The 27,092-nt window shown below is 41.7% G+C and overlaps 1 protein-coding gene across 5 annotated transcripts in view; it reads left to right on the forward strand.

The window, feature by feature from the left end:
* MAGI1 (membrane associated guanylate kinase, WW and PDZ domain containing 1) overlaps window positions 1–27,092 on the forward strand; it is a 661,265-nt gene that overhangs the window by 621,697 nt on the left and 12,476 nt on the right. For 4 of the 5 annotated variants that reach the window (XM_084840465.1, XM_084840461.1, XM_084840463.1 and 1 more), the window contains 4 exons: window positions 7,983–8,074; window positions 9,295–9,487; window positions 11,595–11,888; window positions 19,479–19,682. In XM_084840465.1, the coding sequence (XP_084696591.1) occupies window positions 7,983–8,074; window positions 9,295–9,487; window positions 11,595–11,888; window positions 19,479–19,682 (783 nt within the window). The remainder of the gene's footprint in view (window positions 1–7,982; window positions 8,075–9,294; window positions 9,488–11,594; window positions 11,889–19,478; window positions 19,683–27,092) is intronic. The other variant, XM_084840464.1, reaches the window with a different exon arrangement.

Raw genomic sequence — 27,092 nt, forward strand, 5'->3', positions numbered from 1 at the left:
TCTTTAGGAGTGGCCTCACAACCACCACTTTCAAGGCAGTCAGGACCACCATCAGCCCTCTCTCAAGAATTAATCACTTCCTGGACCCAGCTTGTTGCAGTTAGTAACCATGAAGGGCAAGGGTTGAACAAAGAAGTGGCAGGCCATGCCTCTCCAAACATGTTGTCCGCACCCACAGTAACTAAAAGTAATTCCCCAAGACATGACTTAACAGTGCAGGGACTTCCTTGAAGAACTTATTGCGTCCAACTCATGGTGGATACAAGCAGTGCCATGAGAATGTGACCTAAGAAATAGTGCACCATAGTTTCTGTTGTGTGGAATTGCCATATTCTGAAAGAAAAGATGTCCATTTTACTTCATTGAGCGTTAATGTTGTGAGTTCAGTACCCACACATGTACAGGTGCTAAACTCTGCTTCTGGATCTCCATGAATGTGCTTGTGATATAGGCAGGATGCATCTGAGCACCTACAGGTGGTGCTTCAATTAGGGTAACGTCAGCATCTGGATGAGTCCTTGGTCTTGGACAGACAAGTAGACATCTGGGAATTCAAAACTGACACAAAATCCTGTTGATACAATGCTGGGAACAAGGATGCAGCCGTTTGACTCAAAGAAAACATGTTCTTTAATGTTTTCTCTCCCCAGCCACCTCTCACCATAATTGTGCAAGGATATGGGAGCTTTAAATCCAGTCTTACAACTGGCATAACTTAAAATAGCTCTATTTAATTCTGATGGTGGACGGAAAGGAAAGGTTCCTTCTGTGCAGGCACCGGGTCATTACTGACCCCTAGAGGGATGCAGCTTACGCTGGCATTTTCTTGGCAGACTGTAGCGTGGTGGTTTGCCATTGCCTTCTCCAATCGTGACTACCTTTTCCCCAGCAAGCTGGGTACTCATTTTACCAACCTCGGAAGGACGGTCAACCCTAATATAAATCAATGAGACAAATCACCTTTTTTGTGGTGGATGTCCATTGTCCAGGCCTATCTTATGTAGAGCCTACATTGTATACGCTTAAACTATCCCTGATCTCTTGCATTTCATTTGATTCACCATCCCATATGGGATAGGAGTAGGTACCCTTCATGGTGTCTGTGTTTTGGAGTTTGCAACCTTTCTATTCATGATGTAGGGGAAAATCATCACAATGTCCGGGAGCACATGCTCTAGATTGATTTCTGCATCCTGAGTTCCTTTATCTTGGCTTTTCCCTGGTTTGGATAAACCTCAGGGCTGAATGCTTTCTTTGATAGGCATCTGCTCCACCAGCATCACTAAGCAAAGCAGAGGACTTCCTTTATTCATATGTTAGATTTCAGATTCCTTAAACTCCAGCATTTTGTCCCAGAGGAAGCAGTGATCTAACTGGTCACACAAACTTCACTTTACTTTATTATAAGCACACATAAGGGAGACATGGTTTTGTGCTTGCAAAATTTATGTTGAATATCTTTGTGGGGCTTAAAATAAATAATGACACACCACTTCTTGTTGTTCAGTCGTTAAGTCGTGTCCGGCTCTTCGTGACCCCATGGACCATAGCAGGCCAGGCCTTCTTGTCCTGCGCTCTCTCCCGGAGTGTGCTCAAGTTCATATTCATTGCATCGGTGATGCTATCTAGCCATCTCATCCTCTGCCGTCCCCTTCTCCTTTTGCCTTCAATCTTTCCCAGCATCAGGGTCTTTTCCAGTGACTTTTTCTTCACATTAGGTGGCCAAAATACTTGAGATTCAGCTTAAGTATCTGTCCTTCCAATGAGCACTCAGGGTTGATTTCCTTTAGGATTGACTGATTTGACCTCCCTGCAGTCCAGGGGACTCGTAAGAGTCTTCTCCAGCACCACAGTTCGAAAGCATCAATTCTTCTGCACTCAGCCTTCCTTATAGTCCAGCTCTCACAGCCATACATTACTACTGGGAAAACCATAGCTTTGATTAGACGGACCTTTGTCAGCAAGGTGATGTCTCTGCTTCTTACTATGCTGTCTAGGTTTGCCATAGCTTTCCTCCCAAGGAGCAAGCATTTTTTAATTTCATGGCTACAGTCACCATCTGCGGTGATCTTGGAGCCCAAGAAAATAAAATCTGTCACTGCTTCCATTTCTTCCCCTTCTATATGCCAGGAAGTGATGGGGCCAGATGCCATGATCTTCGTTTTTTTAATGTGGAGTTTCAAACCAGCTTTTGCACTCTTCACTTTCACCCTCCACAAGAGTCTCTTTAGATCCTCTTCGCTTTCTGCCATTAGGGTGATGTCATCTGAGTATCGGAGGTTGTTGATAATTCTCCCAGCAATCTTAATTCCGACCTGTGATTCATCCAACCCCACGTTTCTCATGATGTACTCTGCATATAAGTAAAATAAGCAGGGCGACAATATGCAGCCTTGTCATACTCCTTTCCCAATTTTGAACCAATCGGTTGTTCCATGTCCGGTTCTTACTGTTGCTTCTTGGCCCTCGTACAGGTTTCTCAGGAGACAAGCAAGGTGGTCTGGTACTCCCATCTCTTTAAGAATTTGCCACAGTTTGTTGTGATCCACACAATCAAAGGCTTTAGCGTAGTCAATGAAGCAGAAATAGACGTTTTTCTGGAATTCTCTTGCTTTCTCCATGATGCAGCGAATGTTGGCGATTTGATCTCTAGTTCCTCTGCCTCTTCGAAACCCAGCTTGTACTTCCGGTAGTTCTCAGTTCACATACTGCTGAAGCCTAGCTTGTTGGATTTTGAGCATAACCTTGTTGGCATGTGAAATGAGCGCAATTGTACGGTAGTTTGAATACTCTTTGGCGTTGCCCTTCTTTGGAATTGGAATGTAAACTGTCCTTTTCCAGTCTTGTGGCCACTGTTGAGTGTTCCAAATTTGTTGGCATACTGAGTGCAGCACTTTAACAGCATCATCTTTTAGGATTTTAAATAGCTCAGCTGGAATATTGTCATCTCCTCTAGCTTTGTTGTTAGTAATGCTTCCGAAGGCCCACTTGACTTCACTCTCTAGGATGTCTGGCTCAAGTTCAGTGACCGCACTATCAGGGACATTCAGATCTTTCCTGTGTAGTTCTTCTGTGTATTCTTTCCACCTCTTCTTAATCTCATCTGCTTCTGTTAGGTCTCTGCCTTCTTTGTCCTTTATCATGCCCGTCTTTGCACAAAACGTTCCCTTGAGATCTCCGATTTTCTTGAAAAGATCTCTAGTCTTTCCCATTCTCTTGTTTTCCTCGATTTCTTTGCATTGTTCATTTAAGAAGGCCTTCTTGTCTGTCCTTGCTATTCTCTGGAACTCTGTATTCAGTTGGATATATCTTCCCCTTTCTCCCTTGCTTTTCGCTTCACTTCTTTCCTCAGCAACTTGTAAAGCCTCATTAGACAGCCACTTTGCTTTCTTGCATTTCTTTTTCTTTGGGATGGATTGAGTTGCTGCCTCCTGATCAATGTTACGGACCTCCATCCATAGTTCCTCAGGCACTCTGTCTGTCAGGTCTAATCCCTTAAATCTATTCATCACCTCCAATGTATATTCATAAGGGATATGATTTAGGTCATACCTGAATGGTTTAGTGGTTTTCCCTATGTTCTTCAATTTAAGCCGATTTCTTTTGCAACAAGAAGCTCATGATTTGAGCCACAGTCAGCTCCAGGTCTTGTTTTTATTGACTGTATAGAGCTTCTCCATCTTTGGCTGCAAAGGACATAATCAATCTGATTTTGATGTTGACCATCTGGTGATGTCCGTGTGTAGAGTCTCCTCTTATGCTGTTGGAAAAGAGTGTTTGCTATGATCAGCGTGTTCTCTTGGCAAAACTCTATGAGCCTTTGTCCTGCTTCATTTTGTACACCAAGGCCATGCTTGCCTGTTATCCCGGTGATTTCTTGACTTCCTACTTTGGCATTACAATCCCCTATGATGAAAAGGACATCTTTTTTTGGTGTTAGTTCTAGAAGGTGTTGTAGGTCTTCATAGAACCCATCAACCTCAGCTTCTTCGGCCTCAGTGGTTGGGGCATAGACTTGAATTACTGTGATGTTGAATGGTTTGCCTTGGATTCATACTGAGATCTTTCTATCTTTTTTGAGATTGTACCCAGTACTGCTTTTCCCACTCTCTTATTGACTATGAGTGCTACTCCATTTCTTCTAAGGCATTCTTGCCCACAGTAGTAGATATAATGGTCACCTGAATTAAATTTGCCCATGCTTGTCCATTTTAGTTCGCTGATTCCCAAATGTTGATGTTCAATCTTGCCATGTCATGTTTGACCACCTCCAGCTTACCTTGATTCATTGATCTGACATTCCAGGTTCCTAAACAATATTGTTCTTTACAGCATCGGATTTTCTTTTCACCACCAGACACATCCACAGCTGAGTGTCCTTTTGGCTTTGGCCCAGCCGCTTCACTCTTTCTGGCGCTACTTGGAAATTCCCTCTGCTCTTCCCCAGTGGTATATTGGACACCTTCCGACCTGAGGCTCTCATCTTCCGGCGTCATTTCTTTTAGCCTTGTGATACATTCCATGGGGTTTTCTTGGCAAGAATCCTGGAGTGGGTTGCCATTTCCTTCTCCAGTGGACCACATTTTGTCAGAACTCTCTGCCATGACCTGTCCATCTTGGGTTGCCCTTCACGGCATAGCTTATGGCTTCACTGAGTTACGCAAGCCCCTTCGCCACAACAAGGCAGTGATCCATGAAGGGGGACACACCACTAGCACAATGGAAAGCTAGCGCTGCATTAGGCAACTGGAAAGAGCGGAAACACTCTTCCAGAATGGGACAAGTCAGTGGAGCTCACAGAATGGAGCGCTGTTGACCTGTGCTATTCCAGAAACTAGTGTTTCTGATCCTTTCCAGGGTTCTCTTAGTAAGCTCTAGTTCCTGTTGTGCTAGTGGCAGGTGCTGAGAGCGCAATGAAACTAGCAAAGGGATAGTAGCATTATTGGATACTGCCCCATGAAAAATTTTTTACATATATAACAGAATTTATTGAAGTGCTACAATTATTTGCCTGATATATTTTAAATGAAGCTGGAGTTGTCCTCTGATATTATATAATAGGTGCAATTAATTTTCCATTTTTAAATAAAGCATGAATGACTCAAATATTTCAAATATGAAGCACCTTTTGATAATTGCATTTGAAGCTTTGGGCTTCAGTGCATTGAATATTAATTGCTGACAACTTGCTGGTAATTCAACGCCTTTAACTTATCTGGATGTTTCAGTGGTTAGTGTGGTGCAGTGGATGGGATGTTGGGTTTGACTCCAGGATTAAACTCCCTAAGAAATGATGGACAAGACAGTATTTCTCAGCTGTAGTGTATGTTTCATGTTATGGACCTAATTCTAAAGGATATTGTATGCTGAAAAATTCCAGAGCTTCTATAAATAGTAAAAAAAAAAAAAAACTGTGGTCAGATAAGAGCTGAACTTAAGAGATGTCTGGAAGAGAAGTTTGATACAGTCCTTTTCTGCGTGCGCGCGTGCTCGCACACACACACAAATGATTATTTTTTATTTTTGTTATTTATTTATTTTTGCAGTTGCCATTTGGTATAGATACATAGATACATACAAAGATACATACTTGTCTCTTGCAATGGTTCAGTACTATACAGATCATGTCAACAGAATCCAGCCCACAATCTGAATACCTAATGTTCTGTTCACAAGCCCCAGATATGTATGAACAGTTTGCAGTATATTCACCTTGTGGAGAAAAAATCATGTGCATTCATTCTATTACTACTGCTACTTAATGCTGACCTCACAGGGGAGCACTTTTTGCCAATGGTTTTGTCAGCTGCAAAAATCACACATACACCAACACATCCCTTGGCATTTTTTCAGGTGGGGGTGAGCTATGAACAGAGGCAACAGTGTGGGCCAATTCAGAGTGATCGGGAAGCATTGCCTTCACTCTGAATGACATCAACTTGAAGCTAAATCTGAGTGGCTCTGTGGCATCATGGCAGAATTACTTTTATTACCTGATACCTGATTGGCTGGGAAAGGTGGGGGACGAAAAATAGTGCCAAAGCAGTAGCAGAGAAGGGAAAGAACAGCAGCAATGAGTAGTGAAAAATAATACAGGCAAGGTTTTGTGGGGGTACATTTCAGGGCTCCCCAAAAACCTCTTATTTCATCCTGAATATGTTTATAGGTGAATATTGGGTGCAGCACTATTGCTATAACTATTAGCATTAATATGATGATCAAGGGCATGGTCTGTGGACACATAATGCTGCTACCTTGCTAAATCTATGCATGTCTGGTTCTGATATTTGTAAGGATTGTGCCCAATAGCTCCAGTTATTTATAGTACTGTCAGTACTGTAATGATGCTGACAATAAGGAAAAATGCTCTGCAGATGTTAATTATTACAATAGTCATTTCAGCACAGAGCTGAGCTCTTGATTGGTTCTCCTCTCCATCTTATGAAAAGAAAATCAACTGAACTATGCTACTAATAGAGTTATACTCTTATAGACCCTCATTTTCCTAATGACAAAAGTCTGTTTACTCATGATTCTTAAAAAGGGTCTTGGATTTATTACTGATGTTAACACTGATGAGTTTGAATACTGCAGTGCTAGACAAACATTAGATGCACAATTGGTTGCCATCTAAAACAAAAACCGAATAGCAGATTGTTGTCAATCTGTTAGCATAATCCCAAAATCCTAAATTGAGTTTCAGTATTTCTAGACGGTAAGGCTCAGTGAAAGTCTTAAGCAAAAGAATAAAATGCACAATACAGATGGAAGGCTGCCTGCAACAGAAGATATTGAGGAAAGACATTCCAAATTACCAGTAAAAGATAACCTTAAAAACATGGATCTGAGAGATCAACAGACCTGTCTTTTGATATGATTCTATTTTCCCAGTGGATGCTGTAACCTCTTCTTTAAATTTGCATCTCTTTTGCAGAGAAATGAAAAGTTACATGGTTTTAGGTTTTTAGACCCAGATCTTAACTGAAAAACCCGTGTTAGTTTTAAAAAGACACCCAAACACTAGACAGCCAGAGCTAGAAGTGTGCTTATATACGTGTGTGTGTTTGTATGTACACACACACACACACAGGTTGGTACTTTTGTGCTGAACTAGAAAGGAGGAGGATGGTGGCGTAAAACAGACGCAGGCACATTGACTTGCCAGTAAGAAGAGAGAGCAATTGCATGGATCCTGCAGCCCCCTTCGTCTGGGGTGGGTAGGGTACAATGAGTCATAGACCAGCATTCCCTGACTTTCTGGCAGATGTAGTTATTGGGCAGATTAGAAATGTAATAAATAAACTTAAAAGGTAGGGGGTTGGATGTATATCCATCTTCGTTTAAAAATACCATGCAATAATTTGCACTGTAATACACTTCTTGCAGAAATTTGCCATACTTGTACCTTATTCCCAAACCGACATGCACATTATCCTTCTGACATGACCTTTTCTGGGACTGTGGGACTGTGTGGCAGGCTATAAATACAAAAAGCAAATAGATACATTAAATACATGGGGTGGCTTCAGATTAAGTCACGCTTGGAGTTAGACCCATTGAAATCAATGGCACTTTAGGTTAGTTAAGCCATGACTAAATTAAGTCTAATTGATTTCAGTGCTCTAAGTTGACTAAGTCTGGATCCAGCCATAGGTTTGTTTACCATGCAACCCTGTGTTCATTGATATGATTCATAGTTCCTCCAAAAATCAAATGTAATTTGGGGGACTTTAATTTCAAGGCTGTCCCAATCTGCCCAAGGCAGCAATCTCTGGAACCCCCAGAGGCTGTGTCATTTTAAAATAGTGTATCACAGATAGCTACACATGCCTTTTATGAATTCTGTAATATAATGATGTTCAATTAAAACCCTTAAATGGAGATTTCATTGTGTATGTGTGTTTTATAACCCTTAGTTTGAGACGCTCAAAAGTCAGGTATCCAGCTGTTATAAATAATAAGTTCTTTCTATTTTCTTGTAGTTCCAGATTATCAAGAACAGGATATATTTCTGTGGAGAAAGGAAACTGGATTTGGATTTAGGATTCTTGGTGGAAATGAGCCTGGGGAGCCTGTAAGTATTTCGAAATTTCCAACTTGTTTTATCTCCCTTTGCTCTAGAATTTACTCATTCACCAGTGTGTGTCTGTGCTTATTTCATCTACATCTCTTCAACCACTTGACTTTGCTAGCAATTTCATTCCCCAAAATACAGAACAGAACACTCAGCTATGCTCTAAATAGCTAAGGCTACTAAGAGTGTTGATCCTAGTTCATATAAGCGAGGCCTGTTTCTATCAGCAACTGGCTTAGCCCCTCGAGCTGTTTTGCATCAGCTACTGACCAGAACGTCAGGCAGATGTTAGCAACTCTGGTCTACTGTTGATTTAGGTCACCCTCAAACCAAGGCTTCTGATCTCATTACCAGTCCACTGAACTGTATAAATACAGACTCATTCAACAGAAGTCTGTAAGGAATGGAAGGAAAGGAAGGAAAGGTTCATCTTGTGCAAGCACAGGGTCATTACTGACCCCTAGAGGGACGCCACTTTATGCTGGTGTTTTTATGGCAGACTATAGCGGGGTGGTTTGCCATTGCCTTCCCCAGTCGTGACTGCCTTTCCCCCAGCAAGCTGGGTACTCATTTTACCGACCTCGGAAGGATGGAGGGCTGAGTCGACCTGAACCGGTTACCTGAGACCCGGGTTCCGCTGGGATTGAACTCAGGTCATGGGGAGAGTTTTGGTTGCAATACTGCCGCCTACAATATGATGCTAAATGGAGGCGGAGAGACAAAATCATGGGGAAAGGATCAGAAATCTAAAGTTTTCCATTTATTTAAGGTTATTATAAACCACACCTTTCTCCAAAAATGGATTCTAAATTATTAACAACCACACAATAAATTGACAATATCAGAAAATATCCTGTTGGAGAAGCTCAGCACATGTGTTTTTGTTTTCATGCTCAAGGTCCAGTTAATTGTTTGAGATAGGACAATAATGTTTTGCACTAGGTGTAGAACTGGCTGATTACTTGGGCACTTCCTGCCATCCCTTTTGGCCCACTGGTGTCAGCCCTCTGGATCTAGTTTACTAAACCTATCTTTTGCCCTTTGGATATATCTGTGCATGACCCACCATGAGAACTGCTGTAGTCACATGATAGTCTGGATAGTACATTTGGTTAGAAGGAGCTTGGGCACAGATGGACCAGATTTGGTATTGTGTGTTAGACTAGATTGCTCTGCAATTCTAACAACTATTCACACACAAATGCACATGTTGTCCACAGATTTACATTGGTCACATTGTGCCACTGGGTGCTGCAGATGCTGATGGTCGCTTGCGATCTGGAGATGAATTAATCTGTGTGGATGGAACGCCAGTTGTTGGGAAATCTCACCAGCTTGTAGTCCAGCTTATGCAACAGGCTGCTAAGCAAGGCCATGTCAATTTAACTGTCAGGCGCAAAGTGGTTTACACAGGTAGGTTGCTATGTGACTGTGTTGCTGTTTTATTTTTACTCCATCTCTGGATGAAAGTGAATTACTTTCTAAAGATCAAATGCCTCAATACTTGCAAAAAATAGCAGTACACAGTTTCATCTTTATATTTTGTTTCTCATCTTCAGTTTTTGTTGTTGAAAGGCTTTTCTGACATGAAATAAAGATCGGCTGAATGTTTTCAAGCTGAGAATGTGACTTTTTGATTAGGGGATATGATACTACATTCCAAGGTAGACGTAGGGTTTCCCCATTGCATTTAATTCAGATTTACATTTTTAAAAGATATTATCTTATTGGGCTCGTATAAGAAATACTGTGAAGTTGAATGGTCTCTAGGTAATCACTTTACAGTACCACCTGTGAAGGAAGCACAGCATTACCAAGCAGTATTATAAAAACAACAGTGTTTAATGTTGAAGGTTCTACCCTGAAAATTGTCTTGTTAGATCTGACCAGAGGTCATTTAGTCCAGCAATCTGTTTCCAGCAGATGCTTCCTAGAAACTCACTAGGATGAAGGCAACAGCCATAGCCTTGTTGTTCATCCCCAACACCTGGCATATAGCTTCAGGGACAGAGCTACTGGGGTCCATGGTCTGGGTTAGATGGACCTTTGGTGTGATTCAGCATGGCTCTTCTTATGTAGCGCTAAACCAGAAGTATAGGAAATGCCCCTAGCAGGGATGGGAGATACTAATTCTATGTTAGTATCCTACAGCAGGACAGTTAGATTGCATGGACCATGTTGGGCTCCAGTCATGTCCATCTGCACCTGAGATGTTGGGGGCCCAGCATGGACTTGAAGTTCCAGTGTGTGTGGATTTGTGGAGGTGGATAAGCCTTCCCTAAAAGTATCTCCCTAGTTATCCCATGTTGACATGTTTGTTCTGCATAAAAATACTTACAGGAAAATCATGAAGACAAAGTGCAAAATCCCATTGTGTGTTTTTGCAGCAAAGATTTGTAAGCAGGGGCAAACAGGCATCCAGTCTCTTGCCTGCATATTGTTCCTGTGAAATCCATCTAAAGCAAATTTTCCTTCTGAAAATGTCCTTTAACATATTTCATATGACTTCTTGCACAGTGGAGGAAAAAGTTCGCATCAGATAATTGGCCGTAGTGACCTGGTTCACATGACATGACAGCCCACCATGGCTTAATTTACTCATGGGGGCTGTTGTGTCATGCCAGGGGCCCACAGGCACAATTTTTGCATGATGCTTGTGGGTGCCCGGCTTGCCGTGGCTTGTCGTGTTGTGCAAACTCATGCAGCAGGGGTTGTTTGAGGGTTAGACAACCTGGCAGTATGACGTGACAGCCCCCATGGTAAATTAAGCCATGGTGGGTTGTCATGAGGTGCAAACAACCCCAGTGTGTCTTTTCTTAACTGAAACTCCTGTTATGACTATAATAATTATTAGCAGTAGTTGCCTAAAATTAATTATACAAAATAAAACCAAGATCGAACACCCATAATAAAATACACTGAAACAAAATAGAAGTGAGAAATAAAGATATTAGCATAAAAAGTCCAAATACAATTTTAAACTAGTATAAAACTACCATAAAATCCACCATCAGAAGAGCTAAAACAACAGAATAGGTCTTAACCTCATGTTAACATTGAGCAAAAAGAAGTCAAAAAATGTATCTCTCTGGGAAGCATATCGTGCAAAATGGATGTCACCACTGAACAAGCCAGGCTCGAAGCCCTAGCTGATAGAATGGTAGGAAAATGGGAAGCCTCAGCTGATCTCAGGGTTGGGGAAAATGTATGGGAGAAGACACTTCCTAAGATGGTCTTACAGCAGCCTTCCCACACCTGGGTCCCTCCAGATGTTTTAGACTGCAATTCCCATCATCCTTGACCATTGGCCATGATGGCTAGGGCTTATGGGAATTGTTGAAAACATCTGGAGGGACCCAGGTCAGGGGAAGCTAGAACTATCTACAGAACATAGATTGTAAACTTTCTATTATCAGTTGATTGGAAAGCAGACATTTTAATAACTTCAGGGTTTTTTTGTAATTTTATTGGAAGCATCATGTTAAGGCTGCTAACAGAGGATTGCATCTTTCTCAAACAGTTCCAAAAGCAGAGAATGAGGTTCCTTCTCCAGCCTCATCTCATCACAGCAGCAACCAGCCTGCTTCTCTGACAGAGGAGAAACGCACTCCACAGGGAAGCCAGAACTCACTCAACACAGTCAGCTCAGGCAGTGGCAGCACCAGTGGAATTGGTAGTGGAGGAGGTGGAGGCAGTGGAGTGGTCAGCACTGTGGTGCAACCCTATGATGTGGAAATACGCCGGGGAGAAAACGAAGGCTTTGGATTTGTCATTGTGTCTTCAGTTAGTCGACCAGAAGCTGGAACAACCTTTGGTAAGTCCTGAATATTCTTAGAATGAATTTGGCTCTTTAGTTTTGTTTACATAATCACTGGTAATATTTTACCCTCCTAAGGACAGAGATAGTTTGATTTGGGAACTCCTTGGTTATGACATTAACTGGGGGCGGGGGGGGGGGGGTCAGCTTATCCATGGCATTGTGCCTCAGAAGTAATCTCATATTAAGCTTCCACTTATGACCAACACTGAGGCCTTCCTCCAGAGTCTTTCTCCAGAGACAGAGCATGTAGGCTTGTGTTTAAAGCAAGAGTAGACAACCTTTGAGGCCTATGGGCACATTTGAAAATTTGAGAAACTGTGCTGGGCACAACCCTAAAATGGCTGCCATGGATGGACATGACTCGTCACGAAGGACAACCTGCCCAGAGGCATTCATGGGAAACTAAGATGGCAGCAGCTAGAGGTTCCCACTTTGCTTTGAAGGTATCCCAACTGCCAGTATGAAAATATAAAACATATTATTTGAATAAAAATTGGGAAGAATAAGGTGTCTCAGTGGGCACCAAGGAAGATGTGTGGGGCCACATTGATGCCCATGGACACCACATTGCCTACCCGTGGTTTAAAGTAAGTATCCTCTGTAGCAGATGGCTGTCCCAAGAGATAGAAGAGGAGAGATCTTAAGAACCAAGGGTGTTTAATGCTATACACTGTGAATAAGTCTGTTTTTTATAAGAGGAAGAAGAATACACCTCCCATTTTGTTTCTATGAATAAAAATACTTCCATATTAATTCATCAGATCTTTGGGGTGCACCCCTGCATCCAAAGATCCCATTAAAGGAAATATGCAGACTCTCTGGTTGGCAGGGGGAAATTACTGAATTATTAGCAGCCAAAGTAATACTAGACTTAATTCTACTTTCAATACTTTTATGGCCGCTTTTCAGTATCTCCACTGTCTCTAGCATCATGGCCTCCCTGAGAGTCTGGGAAGTGTCATTTATTTCAAGTTCTGGCAGCCAATAGCAGCATATGGCATTCCAGATAAGGAATGGCTCTTACTGCACCAGTGTGTCCCAATTTAACATTTTCCCATGTAAGCACTCCATCTGGCCAACAGCACATTTAAGAAGTTCTTAGCCCACAAACCAGCATATGTGTGTATATTGTTTGCATGCTAGCAGTCTGTGTTCCCAGTGGTTCTGTGCTGGCATGAAGATCCTGAACTGTATGGTGCCAGTGCATGGGGTAGGCACCTTTATAAACATGACCCCATCCAAATTGAAAGCTTGCATGGGTAAGTGCTTTGTCTGTGACTGCATTCTCATTAACATCAGACCGCAGTCTTGACCTTCCAGCTGTGGATTGTAGATATGAGAATTGCAGCAGGTCCTGTCAATTCAGGATTAGCCACTTCAGCTATTAGAGAAAACACCATCTAAATTAACTCAAGCATCCACCAGTTATGATTTCTTTGCCCCGTTTATCTTTCCTTTGGCACAGGGATGGAACTGAGGGTCCTAGAGAGAATAAGACATGCCTGCAGAAAGAAGAAGTGTTAACAGAGCTTCTTAGCTCTAGGATTTTTAAATCTGGTCTTAAACCTGAATCTAGATAGGACAACTGAGCCTATCCAAATCACTCTAAATATTGTGCTACAGAGCTATTTGACTTGAATTTGTCTATATCTGAAACTTTTTATAAGAGGCTTTAAAACATGACTTGTTTCATTTCATTGTTTACCCAGCAATGGTTAAGCAGCAACTGAAGTCTCATCTTCAGAGTTCATTGTCCATAATATTAATGTATACTGCTGTTAATTATTACAGCAGGGGTTCCTGAATTACTTTTGCCAGCTGTTCCTGAGCAAATTCACAAGAGGTGAAATTTTTGCATCCTCCTGCCCCCAAAGAAGAAAAAATGCACTTGGAATTACATGTGATAAACATTCATTCTTAAAAGGGTCTCTCTGATCATCTGTAATGGCTATTAAGAGACCATAACAGATAAGATAATGAGGCAAATCACTAAACCAGTCAAGACCCACCAGATTAGTAGCAATTCTTAGGTGCAGAAGGCTACCATAATGAAGAATTCCTTTCTTAATGGTTTAGCACATATTTTTACTCTAAAGATTAATGCAGGGGTTTGACATGCAGTGGAGTGGTTCCTTAAACAAAAGTATTCTAATGCCTTTACCTGTCCAATCCAATTCGAATATCAATGGAGAATGTGTTCATTTCCAAAAGAAACTTGAGAGAACAACTGCTTGTAGCTAGAAATACAAGGCTATGTGAAAGCAAATGTATGTCTTGATTTTGGGTTTCCCCACCCCCACCCTGCTCCCATGAAAACACTTCTCCCCCACCTTCTGCATGAGATGCTTGTCCTCAGCTATACAGTGCTAGCTCATACCCCTAGGGGGTTTTGTATTTTATATAGGTAGTCTGCAGAGATGGGCCGAACTAGTTCAAAATTGACTTCTTTGTTAGTCTGGGGGAGGGGAGTATTCATTAAGCAAACTGGTTATGCTTAGAAATTAACCAATAGTTCTTCTCATGTGAGTTAGCCAGTTATGTATAGGAGTGGGACATGCTCAGCATTATAAGTTATATAATAACCCATTCTGTCAATCATATTGCCTTCTGATAGTAAATGGGCATTTGCTCATATTACCATTTAACTCATCCTTCATTGTGATCTTTTTGATACTATCACAGCATAGACATATTTCTAAAACTACTAATAAAAAATGCAGTGCAAGCATATCTTAGGATGAATGGATTAATAATATTTCCACCCACTTGCAAATGATATAAGCATAGTTGTTATAGCCAGAAGCAGAGTCATCATTTCAGCTGTACCCTTCTAAATGTTGTTCTCTTCCTATCTTGTACAGCTTTTGGGAAGTACACACAAACGTGGACGTGATGTGTTGTGAAAGCTAAGTGGTGTTAAGACGTAGCAAATTTTGGTCTTTGAAATGGCAGATCTAAAATCAAGAGCCAAAGCTTTGTTGGAAATCAGATTCATAATTCTCAAACTGAGCTAGAAGTCTGAAGTCAAACTCAGATGACAGGTCACAGCAATGCCAGATTCGGTCCCTAAACCTGAGTTGATATAAGCAACTACAGTGCTGGGTTAGAATGAATGAAAGACAGGCTGAGGAGGAAGTCAAAGTGGCCAATGACCTGGGCTGAATTAAAGCAACAAAAAGTCCAGAATCCTGCAGTGTGCAAGTGATGTGCAAGTGCTCATGGTCTGTGCCCTGTTAGAGACACTCTTCATTTCCATGTTCTATAAACAGCTGAGAGTGAGGAATAGCTTGGGCCAGCCAACTCAGTTACTGGAGCCCATTAAATTATACAACCCATTAGATTAGGCCATAAAGTAAGCACCTTTTTATTGAAGATAAAGTGTTTAAAACAAAATTTTAAACTATAGAACAAAACAAAAGCACTATACAGAGCCCTCCCTCTTCTCCCCCCACACTCCACCACTCATTCTAGTTTAAATTAACACTTAACAAACACATCGCAAAATCTTTCAGTATGTAGTATGAGTGTTGTCTAAATGCATTGAGCTGGTTTGCATGATCAAACAGCTCACCATGGTTTATTTATTTAAGCCACGGTGGGCTGCAGCACGTGCTGGTGGCCATTTTGAATATTCAGTGCCTGGCCGCAGCTTGTCATGTCATGCAAGCTTGGGGACCCATGGTCTGTGGTTGGGTTATGTGAGGGTTGTTTAATGCTCACATAACCCACAGGCCCTGGGTTTGCACAACATGACAAGACATGGCCGGGTGTTGAATATGCAAATCCCACCTGGCACACACTGCAGCCAGTGTTTCTATCATATGAACCAGGTCATTGTCAACAATCCCTAGGTGTGAATTGGCTGAGTCTGTCTCCCATGTTTGACTCCTAATTTTTTTAGAGCTTGTCTGTCATTAAAGAGCCCCCAAACTTATGAATCCATTCAGCAATTCTGAAAGATGTAATTTTTTTTTCTAGTGTTGAGCTATCAAAATACGAGCAATGATTAATGGGAATTGAATTTACCCTGTAAGTTCTTCCTCACTATATCCTAACAACATAGTAAAAGGGTGCAAGTTTATTTAAGATATTTTAATGGACTTGTACCAAAAAGTTTAGACAACTGGGCATGTCTGCCACGTCAGCAAGTAAGTTCTTTGTCTCTCCTCCTGCCTCCAACATTTATTCGAACTTAGTTTATATATTTATTGTATTCTTTCTGCTATAGGATATAAAAAGGCATTTTTTTGTTTTTGTTTTTAAACCTTTCATTTAAAGTTACACTGGCTAATTTTAAATCCTTTTTAACACTGCCTTTGTCTCACTTTGCCCCCATTTTAACCGCTATTGAATACGTCCTTTGCTACAACTTTTTACCCCCTTTCAGTGCATGACACATGGTGCCACTGAGTAGCATATGGGAAATGGCAGGCCTTGATCAAAATCCCATCTCAGCCATGCCCTTACTGGGAACTTTCAATATTTCAGTATATCTTCAGTTTAACCATGTAGACATGCTAGGGAGATATCGGGGTAGGGTGGGGGTAGGAATATAATAGCATGACCTCATGGTGGGGTTGAATAGAACAATGAGACATATTGAGAGACAGAAGTTGAGAACTTTCACGCTTCCTGGATTTCAATGGGAGGAGAGTTAACACTTAACTTTGGAATTGATGGGACTAATTAAAAAATACTTTATGTTATCCGGGATCATGCTAATGATGGTAAAGCTGATCACTTTCTACAATGGCCATGTAATGTATAAGACCTGTCTTACAGTCAGGGACAGAAATATTGGAACAAGAATAGCTGTTTTGGTAGTTGGCCTCCATACAGCACCACACTGAAGTTGAGAGGAAACACACCCACATGGGAGCAAAGTCAGGACTTCCAGCTGTAATTCAAGGGGCACTAACCATTCAGGAAGTACAGCCAGTGACATACACACACACCCATCGTTGGTGGCTCATAAGTAATGGAACGAATGGTTGACTAGCAGCTGCATGGCCAGGTGTGGCCTGTTTCCTGGGTACCCCATGACCAATCAAGCAGATAAAAAGCCTAGAGGTGGTTCTGAGTGTTACATTTGCATTTGGTAGCTATTCACTGGAACTCCCAACGTGAGGTCCAAAGAGGTGTCCATGCACGTGAAGGAGGCCATCATTAGGCTGAGGAAACAAAATAAACCCATCAGAGAGATTGCAAAAACAGTGGGAGTGGCCAGTACAACAGTTTGGAACAGCCTGAAAAAGAAGGAATCAACTGGCAAGCTCAGCAACACCAAAAGGCCTGGAAGACCACGAAAGACAACTAAAGTGGATGCCTGTGGAATTCTGCTCATGGTGAAGAGGAACCCTTTCACAACATCTAGCCAGGTCAAAGAATGCTCTTGCAGAGGTAGGCATGTCATTGTCAACATCTACAGTCAAGAGACAGCTTTATGAATGTAAATACAGAGGCTTCACAACAAGGTGCAAACCACTGGTAATGCTCAAGAACCGAAAGGCCAGATTAGCCTTTGCCAGCAAATACCTAAAAAGGCCTGCCCAGTTCGGGAATAAGATTCTTTGGACTGATGAAACCAAGATTAACTTGTACCAGAATGATGGGAAGAGAAAAGTATGGAGAAGGAAAGGAACAGCTCACGATCCAAAGCATACCACATCATCTGCCGAACATGGTGGAGGCAGTGTTATGGCATGAGCATGTATGGCTGCCAATGGAGCCAGGTCACTGGTGTTTATTGATGACCTGACTGCTGATAAAAGCAGCAGGATGAATTCTGAAGTGTATAGGGCTATACTTTCTGCTCAGATTCAGCCGAATGCTGCCAAACTGATAGGACGCCGCTTCATATTGCAGATGTATAATGACCCAAAACATACAGCAAAAGCTACCCCAGAGTTTCTGAAGGCAAAGAAGTGGGATATTCTTCAATGGCCAAGTCAGTCACCTGATCTCAACTCAATAGAGCATGCTTTTCGCTTACTGAAGACAAGATTGAAGGCAGAAAGACCCACAAACAAGCAGCAGCTGAAGACAGCTGCAGTAAAGGCCTGGCAAAGCATCTCGAGTGAGGAAACTCCGCATGTGGTCATGTCCATGGGTTCCAGACTTCAGGCAGTCATTGACTGCAAAGGATTTTCATCCAGGTATTAAAGGCGACCTTTAAGTTTGAAATGATGTTGGCTTGTTCCATTAGTTATGAGCCAACAACGATGGGGGTGTGTGTGTATGCCACTGGCTGTCCTTCCTGAATGGTTAGTGCCCCACTTTTGTCAAACCCCTTGAATTACATCTGGAAGTCCTGACTTTGCTCCCATCTGGGTGTGTTTCCTTTCAACTTCAATGTGGTGGCGTACAGAGGCCAAATGCCCAAACAGTTATCCTTGTTCCAGTATTTCTGGCCCTGACTGTAGTTCTACTTCACCACTGTATTTTCTGGCAATTGGTCCCATTCAAGTAAAATTCTAGGTATTGAATCATGTGAAGGGACCAAGCAGCCAGCACTCATTTTCATTCCTGATCCTTAAAAGGATCATATTTGGCTGCAGCAAAAAAAATTATTGACTAGGAAGTGATTACCATAGGAAGGAAGTGAATACATTCATCCAGATTACTTGCTGTTTTTCCTCTTTCGGCCTCTAGTTCTAAGCACAAATATCTGGAAATAAGTTCCATAAAAGCAGGATTGACCAATAAATGTAGTTAGATTCTTGGCTTGTTATTCAGATCTGTTTGGGGGAGTCTTTGGGACTTCCTTTCTATTTCTACAGAGATCACAAAAGGGAAGAGTTATCAAATGGCGTGGATGTGAATGGCACTGGAAGATCATATATTCCAGTCCTGACCCATCTTTAGTGGCTCTTCTCCTTGCCTCAAATAGTTCCTTTGCCCACCTTAGGAAAAGAAATCCTCAGTTCCTTACTGCTTTATCCATCCTGTGTTCATTTTATGCAATCAATCACTATAAGTTAAATAAATTCAAACAAAACTCCTGTTCCTTGGTAGGCATAGAATGATTATCTTTCGAAATGGAGAAAGGATAAAACATTGGCAGAAGCTTTAGCAGCCACTGGCTGAGATGAAGATGAGAAGATATTATAAACTACAGAAATCAAAAGAGGGTTGCATTTCCTTCCAGCAGTTTCAAGTTTGCAACTAAAATCCTCTGTGATTTTATTTTGGGAACTGCCGAGCACAGCTGCAGCCCATCAAAAGGAGCCATGCGATTCTCAACCATATTAATGCGGGGGGAGGGGAGAGTGTGCGTGCGTGTGTAAGTGCAGGGGGGAAGGGATTACTGAACGAGAGATGGAGGAAATGCCAGTTTGCAAGTTCTAATTTGTCCTCACAGAGTCGATTGCCAGTGTTTTGAACACTGGCAGCAAAGCTATCCTTTAATAACTTTTGCTTGATGCATTAATTAATTAACCCTTAACCTTCTCTTTCCCTTTTCAACCCTTTTTCTCCTTTCCCCCTTCATCATGTTCCCAACTTATATAAACTTTTTTTAAAAAAAAAAAAACTGCACACGCGCAAAACAAAAAACAAAACAAAACCCAATTATCAATACAAAAGCAGGCAATGCATGTGTGGCCATGCCTCACAAAATAGGTCGGATTATTGAGGGGAGCCCAGCAGACCGCTGCGGGAAGCTGAAAGTGGGGGACCGGATTTTGGCCGTTAATGGATGCTCCATCACCAACAAATCACATTCGGACATCGTCAACCTAATTAAAGAAGCAGGAAATATGGTTACTCTGCGCATTATTCCAGGGGATGGTAAAGTATACGTTTCTCTCTTTCCTTCTTTCTCTCCCCTGTTTTCCCCTCATACATGGTTATTGCTTTTTATGGGCTTTTGAGTTGCTCTGAGTTACTCCAGCCTCTGAAGATTGATTTCTGAGCAGTTCTAAAGCCTTGGGCATATTATGAAGGAAACTAGTGTAATGCTATTATTTTTATTTTTATTATTTTTATTGAAGTGCTACTGAGGGTGGGTGGGGGAAGTGATGCCATTGGTATGGAGAAAAGTTGGCTTTGATCCCACAAGATTGTGTCTGTTTCTATGTATGGGAGTGGAAGAAATGTACAGAAATTATCTAGTTACTGTCACTGGAAGAGCACTTTGGAGTTCCGATTCCTAGCCGGGATACACATTTGCCTCACACCTACCCACTCATCTTTTTCTTCCTCCCCCTAGTAATGTTGTCATGAATCTGTAAGACATCTGAGCGCTTTCACACTGCCAGTGTCATATCTTTGATATTAAGTTATCAAGTGTATTCCAAATAGCCACCCCAAACGTTGATGAAAGCCAAATGCTTGTTCATGTTTGGGTCATGTGAACTACTGGCAAACACCCTGTCATGTGTCATGTTGGCCATGCCATTTAAGCATTTGAATGTTTTTGACTGATTATCAGCAATTACAAACATTTGAGTCTGTGTCATGTTGCAGCCTTGTGTCATTGTTTGCCATGCCATGTGGAAAGCACCATTAAGTGATGTGTATGCTGTGTAGCATAATTTAAAAGGGTATATTGGAGAATAGCTCCTACCATTTGGATGTATTAACTTATGGTGATACACCCAGCATTTCCCTGACCTATATAACTTGGTACAGCATTGTGTACTCTAGAAATCTCAACTTTACGCTAAAAAACCCCACTTTCTAGTCCTCATGGTTGCATGGACAGTATCAGCTGAAAGTTCAGAAATGGGATGGGAAACTACTTACATTCTTAGCTTGCTATCTTTGATCATAAAGTGGGACATCAGAAGTCCTCTACAATTCACTCATGCCCACTGTTCCCTTTCCATCTCTTTGTCTACTGACTAAGACAAAGTCATATTTGCTTGTCTTCCCATTTCTCTCCATCCCTTCTTGCTCTTTGTCATGTCTACTTTTTTATCTTAACTTGGAAGCAGAAGTCATGCAAAATAAGTAAATTTTGAATTAGCACTTGGGCTGTTACAGGGATATGATATCATTGTGTAGGTAAGACACACCCTGTATTGCTTTGGACAATAAACCCAAATGGCTGGAAGGAACTGTTATTTCTTCTGGAGCATGGTCAGGATCTGCTGGAAAAGTACTAGACGTGAAGCTAGTGGGCCCCTGCTGCATTTAGAAATTGTGAATCCAGTCTCCCTTTTGGAGAATCACTTATACGCATCCCCTCCTGTTTGCAGTCTTAAAATACCATAACTAAATCTTATCTAATGTACATCCTATATGTTTTGAATCTGCTTTTGTCCTTAAGGGGTGGCTGTGTGTGCAATGGTGGGATATTTGGTTCTCATCCTTTGCCTTTCACAATGTGTAATCCGGACTTTTTATGTGTGCAAAGAAAGGTTAGGAAGCAAAAGGGATAAGCATATTGCCATATTTTAAGCCTGTTGAAAAGAAGCTTTGTTTTTCTGTTCAGATCAAGGGAGACTTTAAAAGACTTTTATTTAGTTATGCTCATCCTTTAGCTTCAGACGTATTTCCCAGACTGAGGATTTGTTGTCCACAGACTGAATGCAGGGCAGAAAGGTTATAAGCGGATGAGATAGCAGGATAGTATTTTCGTTCAGTGAGTTCATTCATCAGATTAGATATATTTTTTAGTGTTAGATTGCAGGTGATGTTTTAAAGTTTAAAACAATACGTTTTAAACTGTTCAGTTATGGTTTCATTTTTGTTGCTAGCCGCCTCAAACTTTTTTGAGGAAGGTGAGATTTAAATGTGTTAAATAAAATAAGTAAATACAATAAATATTGGCTTGCTAGATGTGCTTTTATTCTGGAAGATACTCTCCTATTCCATATTCTCATAGCCCCAAAAACCTAATGCATGCTTCTTATTAGAGCAGGGGTGGGTAGACTTCAGGTCTGCAGAATCTACTTTTTTTTACTAGTATCCTGAGATTTATTTTATCTATTTATTAATCTTTATATACTTCCTTATCTGCTAAAAAGCCATCAAGGCGGTATACAACAATTTAAAACAATAAAAATAAGAACATTAAAAACAATAAAACATTAAAACTATACATTTTTAAAGGCTAAATTGAAAAGATGCACCTTTCTGAAAGCCAAGAAAGTTGGGGCCAATTGTAGTTCTTCAGGGAGCTCATTCCACAGTTTGGGGGCAACTCAAGAGAAAACCCTTTCACGCATACCTGACAAACAGGCCTCTGCAGGTAATGGCACCCTGAAAAGCCTCTCTTGCAGAACTTAGTACTTGGGCAGGTTCATAGTGAGCAAGGCGGTCCCTTAGATAGTCAGGTCCTAAGCTGCTTAGGGCTTCAAAGGTTAAAACCAACTTCTTGAATTGCACCCAGAAAGCAATAGGCAAGCAATGCAGGTATTTCAGGACAGGTGTAATATGGTCCTGATACTGAGCACCAGTTAGCAGCCTAGTTGCCACATATTGCCCATATTGAAGCTTTGGGGACTCTTCAGGGGTAGCACCACACAGCTAGTGCATTGCAATAGTCTAATTGTAACTAACAATCAAAGCCTGGTGCAAAAGACATGCACTTGGACCCAAATGACACATTACTTTGCAGATGTACTGAGCTGCTACATCTTTTTTTTTTTTTTTTTTGCTCTACAGTAAGTGCAGAGGACTCAATATAGATTGGGTTGCTAGCATGGGTCTAGTATTTGTTTGTTTTAATGGATCACTTTCAATAATGAAAGTTACAGTCACAGAGCCCCTGATCCAGATGAAGAACACAGCAGGGGACGAAGGGCTACAGCCTGCCTTCCTTCTCACTTTAGAGCCCCAGACTGGAGCCCTTGTACTTACCAGAGAGAGAGAGAGAGAGATGTGGCTTTTAGCTATGTCTTCAAAGTAATGTATAGCTTGGCTCTTGGAATTAAAGAATTCTGAGACCAGGAATTTGTTTTGAGTACCAGAACTGAAACGAGCTTACAGTCCTTCCACATAAAAAATCCAGCCCTGGGCTAACATCCTATTGTACCCATGTGCTCCCAGGAGTGACTGCTCGTGCAACAGGGCTTTTGTGCTTCTACAAATAAATTGCAGAAGGGAGCTCCAGTGGACTGTCCTGATCTGCTCATTGCTGGGGTTATTTTTACAAGCCCGAAAGCGCCATTGTGCAAGCAGTCACTCCTGTGAGCGCAACAAAACCCATGAAGCAGCTGTTTGGATACTTCCCCAGTTACTCAAAGCTTGATTCATTTCAACACTATAATTTGGGGATGGGGTGGGGAGTCATTTTGTTGCTGCTCTTTTTAAAGGACTCAGAAATCCTTGTCTATCTACTCCAAATCACCCAGAGATCTAGCTGCTGTCCTCCGTTGTATCAGGGGACTAATTAATAGGCAACCCATAAACATAAATGATATATAAATGCAGCTGGAAAAATGCCATAACACAGCTGTCCCTTGGCCTGTTTACCTCACTTAGGGCAGTATCAGGGGTAAAATCCGTTCGATCATTCTTCACCACCACTGCTTTTACAATGCATTGCAGAGTATTTCATTAGTTCATTAAATTGTTTTGGGGTTTTGTCCATTGCATAGTGACACAAAACAACTTTCTTCTAAAGTAGCTGTGGAATGATCCCTCAAAGACAAACAGACAGATTCTGTTATTCAGCTGCATCTGCGTACATGGATATACATTTCAAAACCCATATACATTCCTAATTACACTCATGTAAACCAAATTGCAATTTAAAAAATCTCATGTCTTCGCTACCATGGGAAAGCAGAATCTAATGGAACTTTAAAGTAGAATTGTGACAAGTAGGATGGCCATGCAGAAGACTTATGTCTTCGAGAAGACAGTCTTCTATTCGAAGAGTTGCCAGAGGACTGTCCTCTATTTGAAGGGCTGTCCTGTCCAGTTCCTGTTTAAAGATAAAGAACTATAAGAACTGTTGCCCTTCACCACTTAGCTCCTGGACTGAACAGCAGACTGAACAGGCAGGCACAGAGGTCACCTGCTCACAGGCTTGCACAGTATGGTGAGATGTACTGTATTTCTATTTAAATCATAATAATTATTTCTACATTTTCATCAATATGTATAAATTGGCATATACAAATGCTGTGCACATCATTGTCCTTTGCCCTCTTTTTTGATGACGTATAAGTGGTCACCCTAGTGACAAGTACTCTTAATCAAACATGTATGTTGCATAATAAATATTTCAGTTATCATGACAGATAACAATCCTCTCAATGAAATACAAAGCTTATATCAGTTGGATGCTGAACCGCACATATAAGCCAATTTAGGAACAAGGTGATTTCACAAACCTTGCAGTTTTAATACTTGCTGTTTGACTAAATGGTTGTGGGGAGGGGAAATGCCCCCTGTACTGTACAATTTTGGCTTCTCTAATGCCACATTCTCACACTTCAGAATACATTAACTCTCTTTCTGTTAACCAGTCACAGTGCAGGAGTCTCTGAAGGTGGCATGCTTGTAATTTTTTGCTGGGACTCTTTTTGGGCTGCAACAGCATTTAAATCCTGCCCCAGTTCTGTATTCTGGGTTATACTGAATGTGTCCTTAATATTTCTCCTTTCCACCACCTGCTTAACACAGTAGAAGCTGAAGCCTTAGTGCCTATTAGCGAAAAGTCTTAGGGCTCATCTGTGACCTATCGTTGATATTAGACTCAAAAGTTCCAAAGTGTGTTCTTGATGTCATTCAGCATATTATCTACTTGTCTGCAGAGGTGCTGGCTGCTAGCTCTGAGGGGGCCCTGGGCAAGTTGCTTTCCTGCCCCCCCCCATTGCCACTATCCTGTCAATTGCCCTCCTTTTTTGTTTTTTTAATCTGGGGGGAGGGGTGGCAGCTTCTCTTTCTCCTAGCCTGCTGCTGGCAAAAGGAAGTGTGGCAGCCAGCTGGGTGAAATTGGAGCCCACAGTATGCCATTTTAAATTACCCCCCCCGTCTTAACTTTTGTGTAGCACCAATCTGAACCAATTAGATCCTGCCTTTGGAGGTGCGCTGCTAGTGAGGTCACAGAAGCGGTGAAGGGGGTGGTCTTTACATCACTCTTGTGCCCTCATTGGCCATTTCTCTCTGAAGGCATAATCTGATTAGTTCAGACAGCTGCCACTCAAATGTAAAAAAAAGAAGGGAGAAGTTCATTTAAAATGGTGTGCCATGGGACTGCAACTTCACCCAGCCAGCTGCCGCAGCACGTCTTTTTACCAGCAGCAGGCGAGGAGAGGGAGGAGGAGGAAGAGCTGCTGATACTTTCGGGGGGTTATGCAGGGGCTCCCTTGGCCCTGGTGTCACCACTGCTTGTCTATTTTTATGGCATCTTTTATCTCACTAGAAATATATGCTTGCCTTCTGCCAGCATTCAGGGGGAAACTGTTTTTTGTCTTTTTTTAAGAACTCAAGTCTGAATGTTCTTCCTTTGATTTAAACTTGTTCCATGAGGAGTGGCCATGAGGAGGATGACTCTCTCATGTCTAGAGTTACCCAGCCTGTGCAGGAGTGGGTACATATATGCCCTTGCCCTGTTATGCATGTTGATGCAAATGGCAATTTAGAAAGCATACTTCTTTCCAGCAGTCTTTAGGTGAGAACTTCAAGCAGCTGACCAATTGATATCCTTTCAATTTGAGCATCCCTTGATTAATCATAGGTTTGGCAGCTGGAGTCTTAGACTTCTGAAGGAATCAGAAAAAATAACCTGTTTTTTAAAGGATTTCATTACAATGTGCCAGAAATTGATAAAACGTTGCAACGTGATATAGAGGTGTTTACAGTGTAGATGCAGTACATTAAATAATTCAGCAGGCATACTGTTTTTTCTGAGACTATTCAGCAAATGCACCATTTCCCTGAAAGTTAACAAAATAGTCAATGCTACTGATCTGGAGTCTTGCCAATAGAAACTGCATTGTGACAAAGATGTATGTTTGAAATACTTCCTGCTTTCAAGATTGAAAGCAGTAGAGACTGTAAGAGTATATTCTCTGAGACAAACTTTATCCTTATCGTGCAATATTCAGGGAATATTTCAGAGACTTGAACTCACTACAGTTTGGAATCAGCACATTGTAGATTGCAAAACTGCTAGCTTGCTGCTTTTAAGGTGGCTTGATTCTGTTTTGTACCCAAACCAACTTTTGTTGTAGTGGGTCCTCATTTCATGGATGCTTTTGGGGGCTCACAGTTTGAATGTTTCTCACATTAATCACACAAAGCAATCTCTACACAGAAAACTAGCATGTCAGGGGAAAGACTAAGCTTGAATCTTTCTCCTTGAGATGCAAACTTTCCAGGTGTGTGGAGGAAGTTGACGCCTCCAGGTTTCAGAGGCAGTAGGCAGCAATGGGAGAGGGCCTTTGGGGCTCCAGTTGGTATCTGGTTGACCACTGGGGGAAACAGGATACTGGACTAGGTAGACCCTTAGTCTGATCTAGCAGAGGTTCATAAGTTCTTGTGTGCGGAACATTCAGACATATTCTCCCTTCCCCCACCCTGCATTAGACTGTCCATGCTAACACATGGTTTCTTTGAACATGTAGATTGGCCTTCTGGACTCTTGGAGAATAAGGTTTATAGCTGTATTTCAGTCTCTTGGAGCAACTAACTCTCTCTCTCTCTCCCCCCCCCCTCCCTCTCTCTGTATGTGTGTGTTGCTTGATGTGTGAATAGTGGTAGTTGAGGGAGTGCCCTTGGTTGATATTAAAGAGGGCAATGAAACATAAGGAACACAAAGCTGCTTAGCACTTTATAGATCAATCAATATGGTCCATCAGTACAAAAGTGAATGGTGACTTCTTCTGTTTCATTTGGGAGACTTGGCAATATTATCATGGGACTGTATTCATTTGGAAATATATTGGCTTGTCAGTTTGTACTCCACTTATAACATTATTAATGTTGTCATTGTTTCTACAACATGTTAGTGTGCTAAGTGCTTTACAATCCTTATCCTGTTCATGACAAACCTGTTAACTAGATCACAAGTTGTCCAGTTTTACAGATGGTAGCAAACTCTGCGGTCCTGTTCATGCCTGGGGCTGCTGGAAAAGGGAGAATTGCCCCAAATTGGGTAGATGTCTGCCAAGAGTTTGGCAGTTTCCCCCTTCTACAGCAGACCCTGTAACCTACCTCACATTGTTCAGGAGTTCACACACACACCCGACTCTCCAAAGAGAGTTTCGGGGGATACAGGTTGCAGCAGCAGGAAGGAGA

The sequence above is a fragment of the Heloderma suspectum genome, chromosome 2 (assembly GCF_057233095.1).
Source record: "Heloderma suspectum isolate Gila_16-S chromosome 2, 16-S_ref, whole genome shotgun sequence".
Lineage (NCBI taxonomy): Eukaryota > Metazoa > Chordata > Lepidosauria > Squamata > Helodermatidae > Heloderma > Heloderma suspectum.